Source organism: Carassius gibelio, chromosome A24 (genome assembly GCF_023724105.1).
Source record: "Carassius gibelio isolate Cgi1373 ecotype wild population from Czech Republic chromosome A24, carGib1.2-hapl.c, whole genome shotgun sequence".
NCBI lineage: Eukaryota > Metazoa > Chordata > Actinopteri > Cypriniformes > Cyprinidae > Carassius > Carassius gibelio.
The window spans coordinates 14,036,722-14,063,592 of NC_068394.1; the positions used below are offsets into that span (position 1 = coordinate 14,036,722).

Below are 26,871 nucleotides of genomic sequence, written 5' to 3' on the forward strand. Positions count from 1 at the left end.
CATGTGTGTTTTCTTTCTCCTCTGTTTATGTTCACGTAAGACAAAAACGGCTGCGTTTATGATTATATACTGATGTAACGTTAGTTTTCTATATCGTAGTTTCGACTCAGAACAACCTTTTCTACAGTTAAGATTAGAGATATTCCGATACCCTTTTTCTCTTCCCGATTCCGATACCTGGGCTCAGAGTATCGGCCGATACCGAGTACTGATCCGATACCTGGGTGTGTATCTGTATATACAGCTGTATATACTAATAGCCCTGTGTAAATTGCTAGAATAATTTTGTGGTGTGCTTCAAACTGATCCCTTAATAATGACATGAACAAATACATGGTGAACTATTGTTATTCATTACAGTATTTTTATTATCTGACATGAATTTGACAGTATTAATTATTTTCTTAAGCGAAAAAGTACTTCAAATGCAGCCAAAAATCGAACACCGCAAACTAAAAAAGGTATTTTAGTTTTACAATATAACTGTATAAAAAAAACTGCAACAAAAAAGTTAGCAACCGTCTAGGCATAATTATTATTATTAATAGAGACATATTATTATTACAACATAGAGACATAGCTAAATCTACTGTAGGCTACTATAGTAGCTTAATATATGGTCAATTTACTCATGTTAAACCAAACATTTATTTTAATGGGCTGCCATGAAGATCTTTGAGTGTCTGTGTTTATGATATGACGTTTTCTCAAATGAAACGGTAAAATCATGAAGTGACGGTTTATGCGTTCGTGTCCTCATATAGTGACGCATGGCAGAGACTACAAAACAGATGTAGAATTTGCAGGAGTAATATTTAAGTAGTATTTTGCAGTTTAATATTCACAGACACTAGTATATATTCGGCTACAGTCTGGAGCCCTGCGCTTTGACTAACACGGAAGCGACTGAACGCAGCTGCGGTGCTCAACTCGGGAGTCGGTAACCACCGGTACTACAGAGACATACTGCTAACCACTGATCTATAATATAGAAGAGGCTTCACTGTCTGTTGGCCAGTCATATATAGATCAGTGCTGCTAACGCGTCTTCATTTCTTCTTCGCTGCTCTAAACAGGTTGTTTGTGGCAACACAGCACAACTTCCTGTGTTTGCAATGCATTCTGAGCAGCGAAGAAGAACCGTGCAGCGGTTAAGCAAAGCTAGCGGTCATAACTAGGTCTTGTTTAAGAAAATGGTATAGGATCGGTATATGGGTTCATGTACTCGCCGATGCCAGAATTTGTTGTGGTATCGGAGATATTTCCGATACTAGTATCTGAATCGGAACAGCTCTAGTTAAAATACACCGAACAGACTGAGAACAGACACAAACCGGGAACCCGCAGCACAACCGCCGACCGCTGCTCTCTGTGCACGCGCTTGTGCTTCATGTGCGCTGAACACAAACATGCTAAAATAAGTTTTGAGATTCTAAGCTACTTTAGTGATAAATCACAGGACAGCGCTGACAACTACTTTTTTTATAATACACATCAGTGCATTTAATCGCTTGAATGTCCAAACCATAAAACAAATACAATTGACAAAGTTCAGTGAAGACACAAGGCTCTCCGCTCACACTGCTTTGCTTTTATGCCACTGACTGGATGGGGCAGAGTCATGTGGCTACACACTCGCTAGTACGCTTTTAAGGGAGAAGTGTTAACAGGATTAAAAAACCGAAAGTTGTGTGCCAATTCAAAGGCTGCATCCTCCAAAGGCTGTGAAGTTCGGGAAGAGCATTGTTAATGGGATGGTCTGGCCTTTGGATAGCTGTTCTTGTTCTGTTGACAAGGGGCATTAACATTTGTACTGGACTGTTTTAACAGTTATATAGACGTTTTCATCCGATGCACTCACCTGGCCTGAAGTTAACTTCTGGTCTTTGTTTATCGATCTGGCTAGTGGCTAGTAATATGGTGCCAACTACAAATGCAGTTAAAGTTAAGGTGATGAGTAAACCTGGAATTGGGCTCAGGTTGTTGTACTGTGGGATGCAACCCAGTGTTTCCCATACATGGGGGAAGTCGTGGCCTAGTGGTTAGAGAGTTTTACTCCTAACCCTAGGGTTGAGGGTTTGAATTTCGGGCTGGCAATTACAAGACTTATGTGCCCTTGAGCAAGGCATCGAACCCCAGACTGCTTCCCGGGCGCAGCAGTATAAATGGTTGCCCACTGCTCCTGGTGTGTGTTCACTGTGTGTGTGTGTGTGTGTGTGTGTGTTCACTGCTCTGTGTGTTCAGTTTGGATGGGTGCACGAATTCTGAGTTTGGGTCACCATACTTGGCTGAATGTCACGTCACTTTCGTAACTGATTTTTTTTTGTGACAACCCCCCACAATATCAAAACAGACCAACGCAAATACATTATTCAAATACATAGAAAACAATAATCACATTTAAGAGTGTAATCCAACAATTTATGTCAAATAAATCCTGCCATCACTGGCAGGCAATGAATTCTAGGGCACGCGAGGCCACAAAGTATCTGTTGTACTTTTAATTTCACAAGAAACAAAAGGGCTCATCTGATGGAGCTTTTGAATTGGGACAACCTTATTCACGCCACAGTGATGCAATCGGCCTTCAAATGTGCTTCAAATGTCCTTTTTAATTGGGACACACCCCTAGTCTTCCTGAACACCTTGATTGGTTTAGTTGTCTTTGATCAGGATTGGAACTAAACTCTACACAGGATAGTTATTGGTAGTTAGTTGTAGTTATTTTTTTCCATGACTGAGGAACCCTGAACCCCTGTACAGAAAACAATAAAACTAAATTGCCAGACACCACCAGCCTTTTTGATGATTTTCCAAAAATCTCATGCATCCAGAATATTTTGTTTTATGAATATCTGAACATGCAATACATCAAAATAGAAAAAAAAGAAAATCATGTTTTTATACTACATCTGGATCATATTCAATAGGATGATCAAAGCAAATATGGAATAAATCTCTTCCATAAAAACCCCCAAAGCTTCAAAGTCCTTTGCCACTTCCTGGATCGACATTTCACTTGGTAACATTAGGCAGTTTTCATTTATATGCTGAACATTCTAGACTCATTCAGGAGATGTGTAGTAGTGGCTCCGAACGTATTACAGCAGGAACAAGAAAACCTGGAATTTATTTGTGTTTGGCAAGGAAAGAGTTAACAATGAATAACAAACTAATTCACTATACACTCTTAATGGCTTCTTGTTCATTATGAAGTGTGCTATGATCTCACCCTCTGTAGAAAGATGACTCCCTCTTGTGTGTCTTCATCTGTGGTGATGTTGAACACACCGGGTGCATCTCCATCTATTATATGGTAGTCCATCTCTGCATTGGAGTCGATATCAGCATCCACGGCTTTCAGTTTGGCCACCACTGATGCTACAGGCAGAGATTCCAGCACTGAGTACTGATATGATTCTAGAGACACGGAAATACTTCATTTTAGATTGACATTAACACACTAAAATCAAACTCTGTAAACTAAACCTGTCATAAACAGGAAATAATTACAAAAAGTAACTTTGCTTAATGAAAATGTAGCAAATGATTTTAGGACCATTCAATTTTTTGGATTTGACATTTTCCCATGACAATTGAGAACTTTTTTTTCAGTAAAAAGAATTGAGGAACAAAGTCATAATGTCTTCTTTTATTATTATTAATTTTTTTTATTTTTATTTTTTTATTTTTTTATTCAAACTACAATTTCTAATTTCTGTTTGAATTTAGGGTGAAATGTTGGTCTGTTTTTGTGGGCCTGACCCAAAACAAAAAGGAGGCTGAAACACAACTTATATATAACAAATTAGATATAAATATGCTATGGAAAAAGTAAAATAAAAATGCTTATAAAATAAAATGTGCCGGACAGTAGTACTTAAAGAGGGGGTGAAATGCTCGTTTTCACTCAATATCCTGTTAATCTTGAGTACCTATAGAGTAGTACTGCATCCTTCATAACTCCAAAAAGTCTTTAGTTTTATTATATTCATAAGAGAAAGATAGTCTGTACTGATTTTTCCTGGAAAAACACGACCGACTGGAGGCGTGACGTGTGGGCGGAGCTAAATAATCACAAGCGCGAGTAGGCTTTTGCGTTGAGAGCGTTTGGAAGCTGTGACACCGTGAGGAAAAAACCAACAAAAACAAACCATGGCTAACAGTCAGATTCAGCGTATATTTATGATCCAGAATCAGATCCCGAGGCTGAAACTGAACGAGAGCAGCGGCATGGGAGGCGGACGCACTAACAAGGCAGCAGAGATATTTGAAGCAGTTTTACTCACTGCCTGCGGTTCCAACACACGATCGTGGCCCTTTTTCGTTGGGATTGCATCATCCTTAAGAAATAAACGATATGCAAATCCATCGTCAAACTGGGCCATGTTTGTAAAACAAGCATCTTCGAAATGCAGGGAACAAACACTTGCACAACTCCGTTGATGCTCTGTAAAAACAAACTCCATCCACTGGTCCCTAAATGCTGTTTTTTTTTTTTTGGTAATCTGTGCAGGGTTGTCTTGCCCTGGCAACCAAAAACACACTTCTTTTGTGACATTTGTCGACGCTCTCGCTCTGATCAGTGAAGTCTGTTGTGCTCTCAGTGCTGTGCTATACGGGAGCGCGCTCTTCCGGCAGAAGTGCGTCAGGACCCATATAAGGAAATTCCGCTCCATCTAACGTCACACAGAGCCATACTCGAAAAAAACTTTCCCAAACTTGTAACAAACCGGAAGGAGTATTTTTGGAACAGAAATACTACTTCAAACGTACAACTTAATTTTTGAAACTTTGTCCATGTTTAGCATGGGAATCCAACTCTTTAACAGTGTAAAAAACTCAGTATGCATAGCATTTCACCCCCCCTTTAAGACTGCTGTCCGGCGCATTTTACTACCTACTTAATACTGTAGAGTTAATAAATATTAAGATGAACAGGAATGTATAAGGAAGGAATGTGCAAACAGGTTGTACAGGGTATTTACGTAGCAGCAATAGAGGTAAATAAGGAAAAAAATAAAAATTACAGAAATTGCTGTGTGCATGTGACAATATCCGTATATTAAGTATCTTACTGATAATTAAGGGAAGTCATGTAGATGTAAAGAGGCTAGGTTTGAGTTTAGGAGCCTGATGGCCTGTCTCTGTTTTTTCCATCAGGCTATGGAAGAGCTTACCACACTGATAAAAATTATTTTTTGAAGAATTAAATGATATATAAAAACAAATGTAATTTCTACATTAAATAATTAAGTTCAGGCAAGAATTTAAATAATAAATTAAATATATATTACTAATCAATTTTAAGGTTTTAGAAATTAAAGTTTGAAATAAGCGTATTTTACTTGGAAATGTTAATTATGTTTAAAAAGATTCTTTAAGTAAATATAAAGATTATGATCCTGTTTTTCCCATTATGCACTGGGGCGTGAATAATTAAAAAGGTTTTCGAGTTGTATTTACACTTTTATGGTTGATTTTGGCGTTAGGTTTAGCAACTTACTGTTTTGTTACATCTGGATTTAATTTTCGACTCAGAATTACCCATTTATACTCAAACTATTGATTGTTACTGTCATTGTGTATGGTGTACACAATGTATCGAGGTGTCTGTGTTCATTTGGGTAATAATTATATTGAGTGGAAATATTATCTTCAAACGATAACCAGCTGTCTACTTGCTTACATGTTTGCAAGTGAACCACACCATAACAGCATGGTTGTTTGCCAGTGCTATCTTGTTTGAGTAAATTATATAAACTGTAACTGAGGGTAATGTACAGTACTTGAGGATTGCATATTTAACAAAAATACTAGATATATATTACTCAAAATTCTAACTGGCCATGTTAAATTTACAAAATTCCTTTGCTAAATTTACCTAACTTAGTTAAGTAGATTTAACTTAATTTATGTCTGCAAAAACTTGCAAAATATAGTTTTTTCTTCAGTGCAGATGGCAGTTACCGGGGTGGTTAGAGTCCTTAATGATTTTAACAGCTTTACTTCTGCAGCGTTTGAGGTAGATGTCCTGCAGAGACGGGAGAGTAAACCCTGGGATGCATTCAGCTAAGCACACAACTCTCTGCAGGGTGATTATATCTATTTTTATCAATATATACAAGGTCCATGATTATAATGCAGTATATAAAAAATATAAGCACTAGTTTTCCATAAATGGCAATCTATTATTTAATATTGCATTATATTTTGCAGTATATTTGCATTAGTGATGTCAAAATTAAAATTTTGTTTAAAATTATTTAACAATTAACAAGGGCAAAGTAAGGGATAGCCACCCATTCACAATTGCTGCTTCTGTGTCCTTTTTCTTAAAGAGAATTGTGTTTATTAAAATGCAGAAAGTCTTTACGACCACATCAAATGGGAGACTTTTCGCCTCAGTTCCAGACCCTACTCAAATGAGTGCAGAAAAGGTAGAACAACAGTGAACTGCAGTCAGATTAGATGTCGTCAGGTGAAATGTCAGTAAAAATGAATTTTCCTGTCTTGTCAGCTGGTATACTGTGCATGTAGCACGTGCTGTTTAATCGCACATACAAATGCAGCGGCACACACTGTAATCTGTATAATTTCATATCAAAGCACAAAAGAAACTAAGAGCATGCTATGTCATAATTATGTAGTCAGTTAAGCCGTGAAGTTACCAACAAGACGATTAAAGCTGCCTTAGTAATGTATGTTAGTATTTATACTAACACTGTTGGACAGTGTTTTCTCTACTTCCTGTTGGCCTTCTGTAGCTAATCGTAGCTCCGAGTAGCTGTTTTTATTTTTTTTCTCTAGAATATTTATCTTACTATCACTCTCTGTTTTTTAAAGTGATAAAATATAACTTAATTCACACCATATTTCTGATATTATCGATCAATCTTATCAGATTAATTTTGATCGTTCACTTTTATTTTATATCCGTGAGTGCAGTACACCTGCAAAGCGTTAGCACTCGTTAGCTTGTCATTAGCATTTTCATTTGAACCTATCGCTGTTTTCTTTTCTCCTCTCCATCGCTCCAGTTTTTCACAAGTTCATCAAACAACCGCAGTAAGAATATTTCATAAAGCACGGTGAGTAATGGCTTCTCCCGCTATTGTTATTTGCACCTCTGTCCCATGTACAGTTTATCTGTCTCTGTCGCAGATAAGGGATTCACATGTGATAAATGCAGGGAAATAGTTAGGCTGACAGAGAAGATTTCAGAATTAGAGACACGCATCCAAACTTTAATTGAGGACAGTAAGAATGTTAAGGCTCTAGATAGGGCTTTGGATGCGTCTTGGCAAATTAAAAATTGCTGGCTAATGCTAAACGTAAATACAGTAAGATTGTTATTCATGCCGGCGCTTATGATGTTCAACTTCACCAGTTGGAGATCACTAAAAATAACATTTAGAGTTGTGTGAACTTGCAAGCACGATGTCAGACACTGTAATATGCTCTGGTCCCCTCCCTGCTTACCGTGGTGACGAGATGCATAGCAGATTGTCATCACTCAATGGCTGGATGTCTAAGTGGTGCCCACAGAATAACATAGGTTTCATAGACAATTGGACGAGCTTTTGGGGCAGACCTGACCTGTTTAAAAGAGATGGTTTTCATCCCTCCTGGGGTGGCACCACTCTTCTCTATAGAAATATGGCAAATAGTCTTAGTGTTTATACGTGACTAACTGGGGCCCAGGTCAGGAAGCAGACAGACTGATTAAACCAACCGTCTGCTAGCTGCCTCACGTCAAATAGGTCAGCTAATTCTCAGCAGATAGAGACTCTTTTACCTAGATATCACACTATAGAGACTGTGTCTGTTCCCCGAACTAGAAAATACAAAAAAACGTCCAAACCAAGTTAAGATTAACAATTTAATTGAGGTTCAACAAATAAAAAACAGATGTAATATGGATAAACAAATGATAAAGCTTGGCTTATTGAATATCAGATCCCTTTCTACGAAAACACTTTTTGTAGATAATATGATCACTGATCATAACCTAGGTGTGCTCTGTTTGACAGAAACCTGGCTAAAACCTGATGATTACATTATTTTAAATGATTCCACCCCCCAAGATTACTGTTATAAACATGAGCCGCATCTAAAAGGCAAAGGGGGAGGTGTTGCTTCAATTTATAACAATGTTTTTAGGCAAGGCAAGTTTATTATATAGGACATTTCGTACACAAATGGTAATTCAAAGTCCTTTACATAAAAGAAAGTAAAATAATAATGAGGATAAGAATAAAACAAGCAATTTTAAAACTTGTAAAATTATTTAAAAAAATTCAATTTAAAATGAATTTAAAACAGTTACAAAATGATTTCACATAAAATAAAATAAAATAAAAAAAAGTGAAAATAGTGTAATCAGTTCGGACATTGCACAGTGCTTATTCAATAAATGCACAGCCAAACAGATGAGTTTTTCAGTCTAGATTTAAATGTGACTAGTGTTTTAGCACATCTAATCTCTTCTGGCAGCTGATTCCAACTGCGGGCGGAATAGTAACTGAAGGCGGACTCCCCTTGTTTTGTGTGAACCCTTGGAATTTCTAACTGACTCGATCCTAGTGATCTGAGTGCTCTGTTAGGTTTATATTCAGTGAGCATATCTGAAATATATTTCGGTCCTAGGTCATTTAGTGACTTATATAGGAGTAAAAGTACTTTAAAATCAATCCTAAATGTAACTGGAAGCCAGAGTAAGGACCTGAGGACTGGTGTGATATGCTCAGATGTTCTGGTGCTGGTGATGAAGGCATGAACTAGTTTCTCCAAGTCTTGACTTGAAACAAAACATTAATTCTTGCAATGTTTTTTTAAATGATAGTATGCTGATTTAGTTACTGCTTTGACATGACTACTGAAATTAAGGTCTGTCTCCAGAATCACACCAAGGATAGAGTCTATGAGCAGTGCTTGTTTTGTCTGCATGGTGTTATCAGTGTCCTTGTGGGATATGTCAACCACATGATGACTCGGACCCAGTGTATGTGTGTGTGCTGAATGGATACACACTCTGCTGAAGGATGACGGAGGGAAAAGTAGATATTGTCCTTAAACACTCCAGCACCAAGTTTGTTTGGGTGGAGGTCATCCGGTTTAAACAATTGTCTATGGCCCCAGAAAGTTAGTCAATGAGTGTAGTTGTCAATGAAATTTACTCCTTTTATATTACAATATCTTTGTAGCCATTTGTTCAGCCCAAGCAACCGTGAAAACATATTTGTTCCACTTGCTGGGAGTGGTCCATTGATGAACGACTGAACTTTGAGTCTTCAAAGTGTTTCAAAGAGTTCACTGAAGTCCATATTAAGGAGTTCTGACAGCTCTTTCCGAATATCATTCTTCCCCACATAGATCATGATTCGATTTGCAGTCTTGTGCTTCATCAGAATGTTCTGAAGTTCCTTGTTCACATCAGAGACCGTTGCTTGAGGAAGGCAGCATGTTGTTGTAGTCCTGCTACTGATGTTTCTGATAACAGAGTCACCCACTATCAGAGTCCTTGGCTGGGCTGCGCTCTGAGCTTAATGCCACTGTCTGCTCGACCTTGAGCGCCTGTTTGTAGCGATGTTAGCTGCTGGCTGATCCAATAGGTGTTTAATCACATTTGGGGACTCCTTACCCACATTCATTAATGCTTCAAATCTGTTCTCAAGATGTATAGGAGGTGGTTGAATGCCAGTATTCACAAGCCTTGTCAGTCGAATCTGGGGTAGAGGAAGCTACGGCAGCAATACGAGAAACTCGTGACAATCAGATGTCTCATGTTCCTTTGGGTCTCGCTCCCTGTTTGTGCCATCGGTTAGTGTGGCGATCAGTTTCGGCTTGTTCCTCTACACTTGGTACAAACTGTTGAGATTCAGAAGATTCATAGGACTCACCGGCTGTATGCTGAGAGGGTCCATGACGACAGTCTGCTGAGTTTTCTGTCTGTTTTGGAAGTCCAGCAAGTAAATTTGTTTCAAGACTCACAATCCATTGTTGAAGTTTGCAGCAGTTCATGCAACAAGTAGATCCAACAGGAGGCATTTTTTCTCTCTTCTGTTTGGATGTAGGCAGTTGTTTTCCCGTCTACGGAATGTAAGCTGCTGGCAGTGGGAGGCAAAGTTTTCTTTTTGTAATATTACTCCAGTCCCAAAGAGTTTTTAGTTTTAGCGTTTGTGCCAAAAATCTGTTGTTTGAGCACTATGCTGATCTGCTGATGTAGAAATCTTAGAAAAATCTGAGAAAAGTACAGAAATAAGAAGCAAAGCGCAGAGCAGTAAGCTAGAATGTCCGAACGTTAGCAAAACCGGAAGCTTTTAGGATTTCTCAGAGGGCAGGCTTCAAGTATAACTTGTTTGAAGTAATGGTGCTTCATGTAACATTATCCAGAGAAACAAATGTTAATGATAAATCCCCTGTTATGTTTGTACTGGCTACTGCATACAGGCCACCAGGGCACCATACATACTTTATTAAAGAGTTTGGTGATTTTACATCCGAGTTAATTCTGGCTACAGATAAAGTTTTAATAGTTGGTGATTTTTTTAATATCCATGTTGATAATGAAAAAGATGCATTGGGATCAGCATTTATAGACATTCTGAACTCTATTGGGGTTAGACAACACGTTTCAGGACCTACTCATTGTCGAAAACATACTCTAGATTTAATACTGTCACATGGAATTGATGTTGATGGTGTTGAAATTATGCAGCCAAGTGATGATATCTCAGATCATTTAGTTTTGTGCAAACTTCATATAGCCAAAATTGTAAATTCTACTTTTTATTACAAGTATGGAAGAACCATCACTTATCATCAGTTATCTTCTTGATGTATCCAAATTCCTTAGCATATCCAAAACCTCAGAACAACTTGATGATGTAACAGAAACTATGGACTCTCTCTTTTCTAGCACTTTAAATACAGTTGCTCCTTTACACTTAAGGAAGGTAAAGGAAAACAGTTTGACACCATGGTATAATGAGCATACTCGCACCCTAAAGAGAGTAGCCCGAAAAATGGAGCGCAGCTGGATGAAAACAAAACTAGAGGTATTTCATATTGCTCGGCGGGAAAGTAACCTATCCTACAGAAAAGAATTAAAGACTGCAAGATCTGATTACTTTTCTTCTCTTTTAGAAGAAAACAAACATAACCCCAGGTATTTATTCAATACAGTGGCTAAATTAACGAAAAATAAAGCCTCAAAGTGTTGACATTTCCCAACATCACAGCAGTAATGACTTTATGAACTACTTTACTTCTAAAATCGATACTATTAGAGATAAAATTGCAACCATTCAGCCGTCAGCTACAGTATCGCATCAGACAGTGCACTATAGACCCCATGAGGAACAGTTCCACTCCTTCTCTACTATAGGAGAGGAATAATTGTATAAACTTGTTAAATCATCTAAACCAACAACATGTATGTTATTACCCTATATGTAATTCAAGATTGATAACAGAGCAAGAGCTGGCACAAGCGAACTTGGCAAGAGACTAGACTAGAGCGAATGGAGAGCTATGTCTTGAGTCAATTTAAATGCAGTGATTTATTTATTTTTTAATGAGAGTGAGTGAACATTAACATAACTTGCACCCCGCTCTGTAAGCCAGGGCGGGAACAGCGGCGGCCATGCGCATGCGTGATTCATTTGCAGCAAGGATGTGGAGGGGTGTGTGTGTCTGCTCTCTGCTCTGACTGCAGGCTGGGAGTCTGGGACTGCAGCGCAAGGCAACTGAGACTGCCTGTGAGTGCTTTTGGACGGGAGAGGGGCTCACGGCAGCACCCGCTGCTCGTTGAGCACAGTAGGTCTAACTGCAGAGTGATTCATACTTTCGAGTATCCAAACACCACAAAAGTCTCCAAAAACATCAGTAAAAGTCGCTGGATTTGTCGCTTTTGACGAAAAAAAAAAAAAAAAAAGTTGCCAGGAGGATGATGTGTTATAATCAGTGCTTGAGGTGTGTGTGGGGGGCTGGCGGTTCTCTCATTGCATTGGCAAATCATGACATATTTACAGTGAGAAACAAGACTTGGAGATATTGCGGTTACAACAATTTATTGTTATTTATTTATTAACAACATAAATGTATTTAAACATGTTTGTGTGTGCGTGGCTGCGTGTGTGTGAGCATTTCCAAAAACTAAAGGAAAGCTGTAGCCTATATTCTGACTAGTTTATTCGTTCATATATATATATATATATATATATATATATATATAAAACAATATACGACCTCACGTTTGCAGCCTCTGAAACCTCCGTCCGTCATAAAAATTAATTCGGATGTTTCGATTTTCTGCATTTTTCGCATCCGTAGCAAATATTTTGAGGGGTGTTTTTGACCATTGAGAGCCACCAAATGACGAATATGAAAAAACGAATACGACAATTTCGGACTCGGGGTGCAAGGACCTTAAACTTTTGAGGCTTGCGCAGCTTCTCGAGGAGAAATCAAACAAATGAGAGCCGTTTTCTAAAGTCTATGAGTGCAGCACACACAAGTAAACTAAATTGACATACTGCAGTTAAATTTCAAAATGTGGTGTTTTTATATTTCTAACATTTGAATACAGTTCAGCAACATACATCACACGACCTGACGACCAAGAGAGCTGAAAATTGACCATCACTTAATTTACCATCACCTCGCGATTGAAAATGTGTAATATTAATAATATTAATTCACTTACATTTTAGACGAAATATTGACTGTTTTGGTCTATTTTAGCAGCGAAAATAGATCCGATGAATCCATACAAAGATCACAACATAGCGCATCTCACAGAAACACTCTCAATCGTGTTTTGAATGATTCAGTGTTTTGAACAAATCGTTTGAGTCAAAGATTCAATGACCCATTCACAAACATCTGTCTCATTCTGGATGAATCGGCCGTTTGAACGAATTGTTTAAAATGAATGACTCAATGACTCGCTTATAAAACCGCATTACCTGCATTTGCGCTCACTATCAACAAACCAATCAAATTTGTTCAAAACTTTTTTTTTTTTAAATCAGTCCAAACACATTTTAATTTTTATTTAGGAGTTATGTATATACAAAACTATAAATTTTATGACAGTAGTTTAGTGATAATTTTTTTTTGCAAATTTTTTTTTTCAGGTTTCTTTTCCTCCTATCCTGTAGCCTACTCGTGCCCCCCCTGGAGAGTGTCCGAGCCCCCCCGGGGCCCTATACCATCTAAGCTCCTAAAAGAGGTGCTTCCAGAAGTCATAGATCCTCTTCTGACCATTATTAATTCCTCATTATCATTAAGATATGTCCCCAAAACCTTCAAACTGGCTGTTATTAAGCCTCTCATCAAAAAACCACAACTTGACCCCAAAGAACTAGTTAATTATAGACCAATCTCGAATCTCCCTTTTCTGTCCAAGAAACTAGAAAAGGTGGTATCCTCACAATTATATTCCTTCTTAGAGAAAAATAGAATACAGTATTGTTCAAAATAATAGCAGTACAATGTGACTAACCAGAATAATCAAGGTTTTTAGTATATTTTTTTATTGCTACGTGGCAAACAAGTTACCAGTAGGTTCAGTAGATTCTCAGAAAACAAATGAGACCCAGCATTCATGATATGCACGCTCTTAAGGCTGTGCAATTGGGCAATTAGTTGAATTAGTTGAAAGGTGTGTGTTCAAAAAAATAGCAGTGTGGCATTCAATCACTGAGGTCATCAATTTTGTGAAGAAACAGGTGTGAATCAGGTGGCCCCTATTTAAGGATGAAGCCAACACTTGTTGAACATGCATTTGAAAGCTGAGGAAAATGGGTCGTTCAAGACATTGTTCAGAAGAACAGCGTACTTTGATTAAAAAGTTGATTAGAGAGGGGAAAACCTATAAAGAGGTGCAAAAAATGATAGGCTGTTCAGCTAAAATGATCTCCAATGCCTTAAAATGGAGAGCAAAACCAGAGAGACGTGGAAGAAAACGGAAGACAACCATCAAAATGGATAGAAGAATAACCAGAATGGCAAAGGCTCAGCCAATGATCACCTCCAGGATGATCAAAGACAGTCTGGAGTTACCTGTAAGTACTGTGACAGTTAGAAGACGTCTGTGTGAAGCTAATCTATTTTCAAGAATCCCCCGCAAAGTCCCTCTGTTAAAAAAAAGGCATGTGCAGAAGAGGTTACAATTTGCCAAAGAACACATCAACTGGCCTAAAGAGAAATGGAGGAACATTTTGTGGACTGATGAGAGTAAAATTGTTCTTTTTGGGTCCAAGGGCCACAGGCAGTTTGTGAGACGACCCCCAAACTCTGAATTCAAGCCACAGTACACAGTGAAGCATGGAGGTGCAAGCATCATGATATGGGCATGTTTCTCCTACTATGGTGTTGGGCCTATTTATCGCATACCAGGGATCATGGATCAGTTTGCATATGTTAAAATACTTGAAGAGGTCATGTTGCCCTATGCTGAAGAGGACATGCCCTTGAAATGGTTGTTTCAACAAGACAATGACCCAAAACACACTAGTAAACGGGCAAAGTCTTGGTTCCAAACCAACAAAATTAATGTTATGGAGTGGCCAGCCCAATCTCCAGACCTTAATCCAATTGAGAACTTGTGGGGTGATATCAAAAATGCTGTTTCTGAAGCAAAACCAAGAAATGTGAATGAATTGTGGAATGTTGTTAAAGAATCATGGAGTGGAATAACAGCTGAGAGGTGCCACAAGTTGGTTGACTCCATGCCACACAGATGTCAAGCAGTTTTAAAAAACTGTGGTCATACAACTAAATATTAGTTTAGTGATTCACAGGATTGCTAAATCCCAGAAAAAAAAAATGTTTGTACAAAATAGTTTTGAGTTTGTACAGTCAAAGGTAGACACTGCTATTTTTTTGAACACACCCCTTTCAACTAATTGCCCAATTGCACAGCCTTAAGAGCGTGCATATCATGAATGCTGGGTCTTGTTTGTTTTCTGACAATCTACTGAACCTACTGGTAACTTGTTTGCCACGTAGCAATAAAAAATATACTAAAAACCTTGATTATTCTGGTTAGTCACATTGTACTGCAATTATTTTGAACAAGACTGTATGTGAGGATTTCCAGTCAGGATTTAGACCGTATCATAATACTCAGACTGCTCTCCTTATAGAACCTTTTACAGTTGGTAAACAAGGTGACGTATTTGTGTGGGCGGGGCTTAGCTGGAGGCAGAAAGATTCCCCTCAACACTTGAACAAATGGTAGCTAGCGAGTTTTCTTAGCTTGTTTTTTTTAACAACGAAAATTTAAATCTGAATATATCTGCTTTATCTGAATATTTAAGGTCACTCACTGTCCGGGACCGCGATAATTATTTGAAAAAGTTAACTTTAGCGGACGGAACCAGATTGGTCGACCCGTACACAATCACTCATTGGATGGACGATCTGACAGGATTACCTCCAATTGAGTGGCCTGACATCTACACTTACCTGAGAGAGAAACCGAGCGTGTATAGTAAAGAGAAACTGAGGGCGTATAAATCCTTACATTAAATAAACAGTGACATTACAGTAAAATTATTATTAAGATGTAAATATTTTCTAGAAATAAAAATTCTGAAGACTGCAAGTTAATTATAAACTTTCTGTATTTATTCTTTCTTACCATGTTCTTAAATTCCGGTCACAATTAATCACAACAATGTATATAAAATGTTCTCCGTCGATTTTGGCAACCAACAACACAACAAGACGACATTTTAAGCTCCTTGAGTAGCCGACCCTGTGTTGGTTTGTATTAGCCGCCTCCAGTTTTCCGTTTGTTTTGCCTCCAGCTGGCGCCGTGACGTACCTGTGACGTCCCCGCAAAAGGGGTCTATAGTTACAAATGATCTTCTCTTATCTTCTGATCGTGGGTGTATCTCTCTATTAGTTTTATTGGATCTTAGTGCTGCGTTTGACACAACATTCTTTTTCATAGGCTTGAACACTTTATTGGCATTAATGGAATTGCATTAGCATGGTTTCAATCGTACTTATATGACCGCCATCACTTCGTAGCAGTGAATGAAGATGTATCATATCGATCACAAGTGCAGTATGGAGTACCTCAAGGCTCAGTACTAGGGCCGCTACTCTTCACGCTTTATATGTTACCCTTGGGAGATATCATCAGGAAACATGGTGTTAGCTTTCACTGTTATGCTGATGATACTCAGCTCTATATTTCTTCGCGGCCCAGTGAAACACACCAATTTGAAAAACTAATGGAATGCATAGTCGATATAAAAAAAACTGGATGAGGAGTAATTTCTTACCGCTAAAAAAAAAAACAGATGTGTTAATTATAGGACCTAAAAACTCTGCTTGTAATAACCTGGAACACTGTCTAAGACTTGATGGTGGCTCTGTCAATTCTTTATCATCTGTTAGGAACCTAGGTGTGCTATTCGATAGCAATCTTTCCTTAGAAAGCCACGTTTCTAGCATTTGTAAAACTGCATTTTTCCATCTCAAAAATATATCTAAATTACGGCCTATGCTCTCAATGTCATATGAAGAAATGTTAATCCATGCATTTATGACCTCAAGATTAGATTATTGTAATGCTTTATTGGGTGGTTGTTCTGCACACTTAGAAAACAAACTACAGCTAGTCCTTACCTCTTTATTTGATCCTCCAACCTTAGCACTCACTATTCTAATTCTATTCTTAAAAAAAATCTCACTACCTTTCTAATATTTTTCTATTCTATCTGTTTTCTTTTTATTAATTATATTATTTAAAAGCCCTTGCTAACCTTGTACTGTGTTCAGCTATGATATATAAGTGCTAGAAAATGCAGATAAAGAATTTATATAAAGAGTTGTGTTATAAATGATAATGGAATATAATTGAGTAAGATGCATTGATGTACTAAAATGGAGGGGTAACAAATAAATATAAGGATATTGGACATTTTATTCCGAAAGTGGGGAACATTTAACTGTTCATGCGGTAGATGGCCTGGGGGAAGAAACTGTTCTTGTGCCTGACTATTCTGGTATTTGCGGCTCTGAGATGCCGGCCAGATGGCAAAAGTTCAAAGATGAGGCTTTTCCTCGTTCTGGATGTATAGAGATCTCGAAGGGAAGGCAGAGGAGCATCAATAATCCTTTCAGCAGTCCAAACCGTTCTCTGTAGTCTTCTGATGGCTGATTTTCTAGCTGAACCAAACCACTGAAGTACACAGGACAGACTCAATGACGAATGAGTAGAACTGCTTCAGCAGCTCCTGTGGCAGGTTAAACTTCCTCAGCTGGTGAAGGAGGTACAAACTTTGTTGGACCTTTTTCACAATGGAGTCAATGTGATTGTCCCACTTCGGGTCCTGAGAGATGGTGGTTCCCAGGAATCTGAATGACTCCACTGCAGTCATAGTGCTGTTCATGATGGTGAGTGGGGGAGTGAAGGGGGTTTCTCCTGAAGTCCAAGATCATCTCCACTGTTTTGAGCGTGTTCAGCTTCAAGATGTTAAGACTGCACCAGACAGCCAGCTGCTCAACCTCTTGTCTGTAAGCAGACTCATCACCGTCCTGGATGAGACCAATGACTGTAGTGTAGTCCACAAACTTCATGAGCTTGACAGAGGAGTCTTTAGAGGTGCAGTCATTGTTGCCGCTGCCGCCTAGTTGAGATGCTGTTTGTTTTACTGTGGAAGCAAAACTACTTTGTTTGGCCTTCCACAAGAGAACACAACAAGAAATCACTGGTTAAGTTGTATTTACAACACTTTACCAGAGCAGTACGACCCAAATATTTTGACACCTGTGTTCTCAACTCCCCTCAACTTGTGCGTCAGTATTTACATATAGATTAAATGAAATGGGACAAATTTAATCTTGACAAACTATTGATCATTATAAAGACCTAAGCTTTCCATTGAAATTGCTTGAGGCTTATAAAGAATGTATTTCCTAAATTTGTGTAAGCAGTACATCAAAACATGAAGAATGAAAACAGAGTAAATACCAGATTTGTCGTAATAACGAGTCATAAACACATCCACAGCTGTAAATCCCGGACTAATTAGAAAGATAAGGGTCCACTGAACAAAATCTCATGGAGCACATTTAGTCCAACGAAGCAATAACATTGTGATATGGGTCATAATTCCTTTCTTTACATTTCAGTTCTTCAGCGACAGAACTGTTTGTGTCCATTATGGAATAACTCATGCTCAGAAACTGTGTCTTGGTAGTAAAATGGGAGTGTATCATTTTATCTTTGCCAGGTGTCGCTGTTGGACAGTGTTTTCTCTACTTCCTGTTGGCCTTCTGTAGCTAATCATAGCTCTGTGTAGCTGTTTTTATTTTATATTTTTTTCTCTATAATCTTTCTTACTATCACTGTCTGTTTGTTTGTTTTTTATATTGTAAAATATAACTTAATTCACACCATATTTCTGATATTATCGATCAATCTTATCAGATTAACTTTGATCGTTCACTCTTCCGTGAGTGCAGTACACCTGCAAAGCGTTAGCACTCGTTAGCTTGTCATTAGCGTTTTCTTTTCTCCTCTCCTCTCCTCTCCTCTCTCACGCTGCAGTTTTCCACAAGTTCATCAAACAACCGCAGTAAGAATATTTCATCAAGCACGGTGAGTAATGGCTTCTCCTACAATTGTTATTTGCACCTCTTGCCACATGTACAGTTTATCTATCTCTGTCGCTGATGAGGGATTCACATGTGATAAATGCAGGGAAATAGTTAGGCTGACAGAGAAGATTTCAGAATTAGAGACACGCATCCAAACTTTAATTGAGGACAGTAAGAATGTTAGGGCTCTAGATATGGCTTTGGATGCGTCTAGCTCAGGGATTCCTGTACATTGTCCGGTTCCAGCAGAGCCCCTGCAGCAGGGCAACTGGGTGACGGTGAGGCAGCGTAGTCGTGGGTCAAAACACCGCTCTTCTGTTCCGATCAAAACATTAAACAGGTTCTCCCCACTCAGTGATGCACCCACTGAGAAACCTGATGAAAGTGCTCTAGTTATTGGCGATTCTATTGTATGGAACGTGAATATAGAGACACCAGCCACCATAGTCAAATGTTTACCGGGAGCCAGAGCGCCTGACATCTTGGCAAATTTAAAAGTGCTGGCTAATGCTAAGCGTAAATACAGTAAGATTGTTATTCATGCCGGTGCTAATGATGTTCGACTTCGCCAGTCGGAGATCACTAAAAATAACTTTAAAGAGTTGTGTGAACTTGCAAGCACGATGTCAGACACTGTAATATGCTCTGGTCCCCTCCCTGCTTACCGTGGTGACGAGATGCATAGCAGATTGTCATCACTCAATGGCTGGATGTCTAAGTGGTGCCCACAGAATAACATAGGTTTCATAGACAATTGGACGAGCTTTTGGGGCAGACCTGACCTGTTTAAAAGAGATGGTCTTCATCCCTCCTGGGGTGGTGCTGCTCTTCTGTCTAGAAATATGGCACATAGTCTTAGTGTTTATACTTGACTAACTGGGGCCCAGGTCAGGAAGCAGACAGACTGGCTAAACCGACCGTCTGCTAGCTGCCTCCCGTCACAGAGGTCAGTTAATTCTCAGCACATAGAGACTCTTTCACCTAGATATCACACTATAGAGACTGTGTCTGTTCCCCGAACTAGAACATACAAAAAACGTCCAAACCAAGTTAAGGTTAACAATTTAATTGAGGTTCAACAAATAAAAAACAAATGCAATATGGATAAACAAATGATAAAGATTGGCTTATTGAATATCAGATCCATTTCTACAAAAACACTTTTTGTAAATAATATGATAACTGATCATAATATAGATGTGCTCTGTTTGACAGAAACCTGGCTAAAACCTGATGATTACATTATTTTAAATGAGTCCACCCCCCAAGATTACTGTTATAAACACGAGCAGCGTCTAAAAGGCAAAGGGGGAGGAGTTGCTTCAATTTATAACAACGTTTTCAGGATTTCTCAGAGGGCAGGCTTCAAGTTTAACTCGTTTGAAGTAATGGTGCTTCATATAACATTATCCAGAGAAACCAATGTTAATGATAAATCCCCTGTTATGTTTGTACTGGCTACTGTATACAGGCCACCAGGGCACCATACAGACTTTATTAAAGAGTTTGGTGATTTTTACATCCGAGTTAGTTCTGGCTGCAGATAAAGTCTTAATAGTTGGTGATTTTAATATCCATGTCGATAATGAAAAAGATGTATTGGCATCAGCATTTATAGACATTCTGAACTCTATTGGTGTTAGACAACATGTTTCAGGACCTACTCATTGTCGAAATCATACTCTAGATTTAATACTGTCACATGGAATTGATGTTGATAGTGTTGAAATTATTCAGCCAAGTGATGATATCTCAGATCATTATTTAGTTCTGTGTAAACTTCATATAGCCAAAATTGTAAATTCTACTTCTTGTTACAAGTATCGAAGAACCATCACTTCTACCACAAAAGACTGCTTTTTAAGTTATCTTCCTGATGTATCCGAATTCCTTAGCATATCCAAAACCTCAGAACAACTTGATGATGTAACAGAAACTATGGACTCTCTCTTTTCTAGCACTTTAAATACAGTTGCTCCTTTACGCTTAAGGAAGGTTAAGGAAAACAGTTTGACACCATGGTATAATGAGCATACTCGCACCCTAAAGAGAGCAGCCCGAAAAATGGAGCGCAGCTGGAGGAAAACAAAACTAGAGGTATTTCGTATTGCTTGGCGGGAAAGTAGCATATCCTATAGAAAAGCATTAAAAACTGCTAGATCTGATTACTTTTCTTCTCTTTTAGAAGAAAACAAACATAACCCCAGGTATTTATTCAATACAGTGGCTAAATTAACGAAAAATAAAGCCTCAACAAGTGTTGACATTTCCCAACACCACAACAGTAATGACTTTATGAACTACTTTACTTCTAAAATCGATACTATTAGAGAGAAAATTGCAACCATTCAGCCGTCAGCTACCGTATCATATCAGACAGTGCACTATAGACCCCCTGAGGAACAGTTCCACTCATTCTCTACTATAGGAGAGGAAGAATTGTATAAACTTGTTAAATCATCTAAACCAACAACATGTATGTTAGACCCTATACCATCTAAGCTCCTAAAAGAGGTGCTTCCAGAAGTCATAGGTCCTCTTCTGACTATTATTAATTCCTCATTGTCATTAGGACATGTCCCCAAAACCTTCAAACTGGCTGTTATTAAGCCTCTCATAAAAAAGCCACAACTTGACCCCAGAGAACTTGTTAATTATAGACCAATCTCGAATCTCCCTTTTCTGTCCAAGATACTAGAAAAGGTGGTATCCTCACAATTATATTCCTTCTTAGAGAATAATGGTATATGTGAGGATTTCCAGTCAGGATTTAGACCGTATCATAGTACTGAGACTGCTCTCCTTAGAGTTACAAATGATCTGCTCTTATCATCTGATCGTGGGTGTATCTCTCTATTAGTTTTATTGGATCTTAGTGCTGCGTTTGACACAATTGACCACAACATTCTTTTGCATAGACTTGAACACTTTGTTGGCATTAGTGGAAGTGCATTAGCATGGTTTAAATCGTACTTATATGACCGCCATCAGTTCGTAGCAGTGAATGAAGATGTATCATATCGATCACAAGTGCAGTATGGAGTACCTCAAGGCTCAGTACTAGGGCCGCTACTCTTCACGCTTTATATGTTACCCTTGGGAGATATCATCAGGAAACATGGTGTTAGTTTTCACTGTTATGCTGATGATACGCAGCTCTATATTTCCTCGCAGCCTGGTGAAACACACCAATTTGAAAAACTAATGGAATGCATAGTCGATATAAAAAATTGGATGACGAGTAATTTCTTACTGCTAAATTCAGAAAAAACAGAGGTGTTAATCATAGGGCCTAAAAACTCTGCTTATAATAAACTAGAACACTGTCTAAGATTTGATGGTTGCTCTGTCAATTCTTTGTCATCAGTTAGGAACCTAGGTGTGCTACTTGATCGCAATCTTTCCTTAGAAAGCCACGTTTCTAGCATTTGTAAAACTGCATTTTTCCATCTCAAAAATATATCTAAATTACGGCCTATGCTCTCAATGTCAAATGCAGAAATGTTAATCCATGCATTTATGACTTCAAGGTTAGACTATTGTAATGCTTTATTGGGTGGTTGTTCTGCACGCTTGGTAAACAAACTACAGCTAGTCCAAAATGCAGCAGCAAGAGTTCTTACTAGAACCAGGAAGTATGACCATATTAGCCCGGTCCTGTCCACACTGCACTGGCTCCCTATCAAACATCGTATAGATTTTAAAATATTGCTTATTACTTATAAAGCCCTGAATGGTTTAGCACCTCAGTATTTGAATGAGCTCCTTTTACATTATACTCCTCTACGTCCGCTACGTTCTCAAAACTCAGGCAATTTGATAATACCTAGAATATCAAAATCAACTGCGGGCAGCAGATCCTTTTCCTATTTGGCGCCTAAACTCTGGAATAACCTACCTAACATTGTTCGGGAGGCAGACACACTCTTGCAGTTTAAATCTAGATTAAAGACCCATCTCTTTAACCTGGCATACACATAACATACTAATATGCTTTTAATATCCAAATCCGTTAAAGGATTTTTAGGCTGCATTAATTAGGTAAACCGGAACCGGAAACACTTCACATAACACCGTCCTTTCTACATCTTTAGAAGAATGGCATCTACGCTAATATTTGTCTGTTTCTCTCTTGTTCCGAGGTCACCGTGGCCACGAGATCCAGTCTGTGTCCAGATCAGAGGGTCACTGCAGTCACCCGGATCCAGTACGTATCCAGACCAGATGGTGGATCAGCACCTAGAAAGGACCTCTACTGCCCTGAAAGACAGCGGAGACCAGGACAACTAGAGCCCAGATACAGATCCCCTGTAAAGACCTTGTCTCAGAGGAGCACCAGGACAAGACCACAGGAAACAGATGATTCTTCTGTACAATCTGACTTTGCTGCAGTCTGGAATTGAACTACTGGTTTCGTCTGGTCAGAGGAGAACTGACCCCAACTGAGCCTGGTTTCTCTCAAGGTTTTTTTCTCCATTCTGTCACCGATGGAGTTTCGGTTCCTTGCCGCTGTCGCCTCTGGCTTGCTTAGTTGGGGTCACTTCATCTACAGCGATATCATTGACTTGATTGCAAATAAAAACAGACACTATTTCAACTGAACAGAGATGACATAACTGAATTCAATGATGAACTGCCTTTAACTATCATTTTGCATTATTGAGACACTATTTTCCAAATGAATGTTGTTCAGTGCTTTGACGCAATGTATTTTGTTTAAAGCACTATATAAATAAAGGTGATTGATTAAAAAAACAGCATGGTTTTGTAGCGTACAGGGTCACAAACAGAATGAGATGATCCACCAAAAAAAAATTAAAGGCACAAGATTTTTCATTTGAATTCTGGCGCTCTCTCGTGACAGCTCGTGAGATGCGCACTGACGCACCTGTCTTCTTATGGAGGCAGAACTTAGCGATAATCTTTTTCTTGATTTGTTTCATTTAAAATATATATATATATACATTTATTTGTGAGTGTGTTTTATGTTGAATGTGCATGTATCTGCATGATTACCATCTGTTTAAGTGCAAATCAGCTCACTATTACTGTGTAATCATGGCTATTGATGTGAACGCCATCTATATGAATAGAGTGTGATTTATTGACTTTATGGCGCATTTGTATTATTACCATCTCTATGACTGGCCATCAGCACATCAGCAAGTATTTTCATTTTAATTTATTGTAAATTCTGCATTTTTAGCAGTCTCAGGATGTTCTGTAATAGGCATACAAAGTTTAAAAAAAATTTATTGTATCTTTCTAGTGCTCAAATAAATCACTTATATGTTGGCTAAGTTTCTGTCTAGTGTTTAAGAATTGAAAAACTACACAGTGGCATGTTTAATGACAAAAATAGTTTGTAGAACCCTTCAATACAGTTGGTAAATATTTTTGTTGATTTGGGGGGGGGGTGCTGGGGTAACACACTGAAGTAAGGAACTGTTACAATTTTAAGTTAGGTAGGGCACTTTCAGCTGTGAGTCTCATAATGGGGGATGCTGGCTAACATCTTAAAGAATTTGCCACTGACGATTCAAACGCAAGTTTTGAGCAGTGTATAGTATAGTTTGCTTGTCGTTTCTCCAATCAAAAATGCAGATGTGGTTTTATGTTTACGCGGTGCAATAAGACACTTATTCGTCCATTATAACTGGAGAGCTCATCCAATTTCACACAACTCACTCTCAGGACGAACACAAAATACTTTCTCCAAAGCTCTATAGAACTTTAAAACAGCCTTCTGCACTGAAACACCACATGCGAAAATGTAGCAAGTATGTTCCTCTTTTGTTTTTTAACAAAATTACACCAATTCACTCAGCACAACAGAACATGTACTTCAGTAGCACTTAATGAGGGCTGATGAGATGTCAAGATGTGAGGCAAATGCATGAAAGACACTGTGTGCTCTTACTACGAGAGAAGCATGGAGGGTTATCGTTGACATCAGTGAGCGTGACTGTCACAGAGGTGGTACCTGACAGGCCACCCATCTGACCCACCATGTCCTTGGCCTGAATGATCAGCACATACTGGTTACGCGTCTCTCTGTCCATGTTGGGCAGGGCTGTCCGTATGATGCCTGAGGGAAACACAGAGCCTTTAATCTGCAGGTCAATACTGATGTGCAAAGAAATAAAAATAATTAAATCTAAAAACACCCAAAAATCACCCACAACAGGAATTTATTTTTGTTTATTGTTTTCAAATAATTGTCCTTCTACATAATCCAGTAATGGGTTCATATTTGGTTGAGTTGATATGGGTTGATCTAACAGTTATGCAAATAATTTTAGTAAATTTAAAAGTGCTCTTAAAAACTACTTGAAATAGCTGGTTTATGTTTGTTGTTAAGTATTACAGTTTTTTCTGTTTTTTCTTTTTTTAAGCATTACATTTTACAACTGCTAGAACACATTTGTCAATACTTGGGTCACTTTATCACAACTCTTCACTCAGCACAACAGCAGTCTGTAAATGGCTAAAGTGGACCATTTATCATAGCTAAACAGAATTCATTATTCTTATGTAATGAAATTTTACAAAAGCAAACACTGAATAAAACTACTTGATATTGTTATTTAGGTCATTTTTGTGCAGCAAGTTATACATTCTAATAGTTATAAATTCTAATAATCATATGAATTAATGTATTAAGTTTCCTTTCAGTTGGTCACTCTCAACATCATATCAGTGACCGACTAATTTTGATATTGCTTCGATAGAGCAATCTACTTCAATTGTAAACTAAAAATTATTGCAATTATTGCATCCAGCCGCTGCTGATCACAGTGCGAGTATAAAAAGGCAGCAGGTGCAATGCATAGCAGCTTTTTGCTTTGGAGCCGAGTATTACCATCGTTCTGCTCAACTGTGACTGCTGTGAACTACGAGTTCAGCATGCTCTCGGAAGCTTCGTGTGTTGGCAAGGCGGTGCTTCAGCGGTAATCGTTCCCGAGTCGAATGGGTTGAGCACTTTAGGCTGCTCTACCCCCTGTCGTGTTGCAAGTGGCCAGTTCCTCTGTGCGTGTCAGCACTAAAAGAGCATTTCCTAAAGAGAACATATCTCTAAAAGTGCTTCACGGGGGTGGGTGCTGGTGATGGTGATGGTCACAATTGCTGCCTCACGTGTCTGGGCATCAAGCATACTGAAGTGGCCTTCGTGGATGAGTAATGTTCCCACTGCAGTAAGATGACCATCTCGGAGCTGCGAACCAGGCTCTGCTAGCTTCAGGGGAGCAGACTCCCATTGCTGCTGTCATGTTCTGGGGCTCGTTCTAGTGGTCGGCAGACAAGAACTACTTCCAGTAGTAGTGTGGGTGGTTTGAGGATTACTGTGGTGACAAACCCCACAGGGAACCAATCATTTGGGGACCATCACTCCTCTTACACCTCAGATCCAGTGGAGTGACCCATGGAATGCGCTGGGCCCTCTTCAAAGAGCGTACCAGTGGTATCCATTGGGGCTCCTTCTACCAGATGTCAGAGGGAGAGCTGTCCGATGAGTGTAAATTGCATGTGCCACATCCACAACAGCCTCCAGCAAGTGGCGCCGTCGAGCTGGGCATAGCCAGCCCATCTCACTGGCTTTTGTGGACCATCAGCCTCCGCTATGCAATTCAGTTCACCGGAGGTCCCCCCAAGTTCTGTGATATCCGCTTCACTACTGCTGTTCTGGCTGTCCCTGTCTCCCTGTGTCTTCACGAAAGTCACAGAGGCAAAAAGTCAATTCAGACGAACAGACAGTGCCCTGTAGTGCTAAAATCACTACAGCAGGGCCCATTCGACCCTTTACTTCAGTTTCTTCCATTGAAAACTATGCTCCTGCTTGCACTGGTCTCCATGAAGAGGGTAGGGGACCTGCATTTATGACAGAGGCTTGTGGTGCCTCGCTGAAAGATATTTGTAGAGTTACGTGCTGGGCGACCCCTAACACGTTCACTAGGTTCTATAGCCTTCATGTAGAGCCAGTATCCTTCAGTGTTCTCACCTCAAGCAGGTAGTGGCACTGAGATTCCCTGGTTAGTGTTGGCTTGCTAAAACTGCTCCAGAGTGTCCATACTATAGACCCTATTGAGATCATCCATCACCCTAGGCAGCTGGACATCCAGCACCAGGCATTCATGATGAATATGTGAGAACCATGGATGGCTGGGTTCCATATTGAGTACAGTATGTGTATAGTCCACAGTATAGCCTTAAAGCCCATGTTTCCCCGGGAAAACTTCTGCCTTCCCA

The 26,871-nt window shown here is 39.0% G+C and overlaps 1 protein-coding gene across 1 annotated transcript in view; it reads right to left on the reverse strand.

The window, feature by feature from the left end:
* LOC127946141 (cadherin-7) overlaps positions 1–26,871 on the reverse strand; it is a 107,246-nt gene that overhangs the window by 44,892 nt on the left and 35,483 nt on the right. The window contains exons 5-6 of the mRNA XM_052542469.1: positions 24,548–24,715; positions 3,233–3,420 (exon numbers count right to left, since the gene is read on the reverse strand). Coding sequence (XP_052398429.1) covers positions 3,233–3,420; positions 24,548–24,715 — 356 coding nt within the window. The remainder of the gene's footprint in view (positions 1–3,232; positions 3,421–24,547; positions 24,716–26,871) is intronic.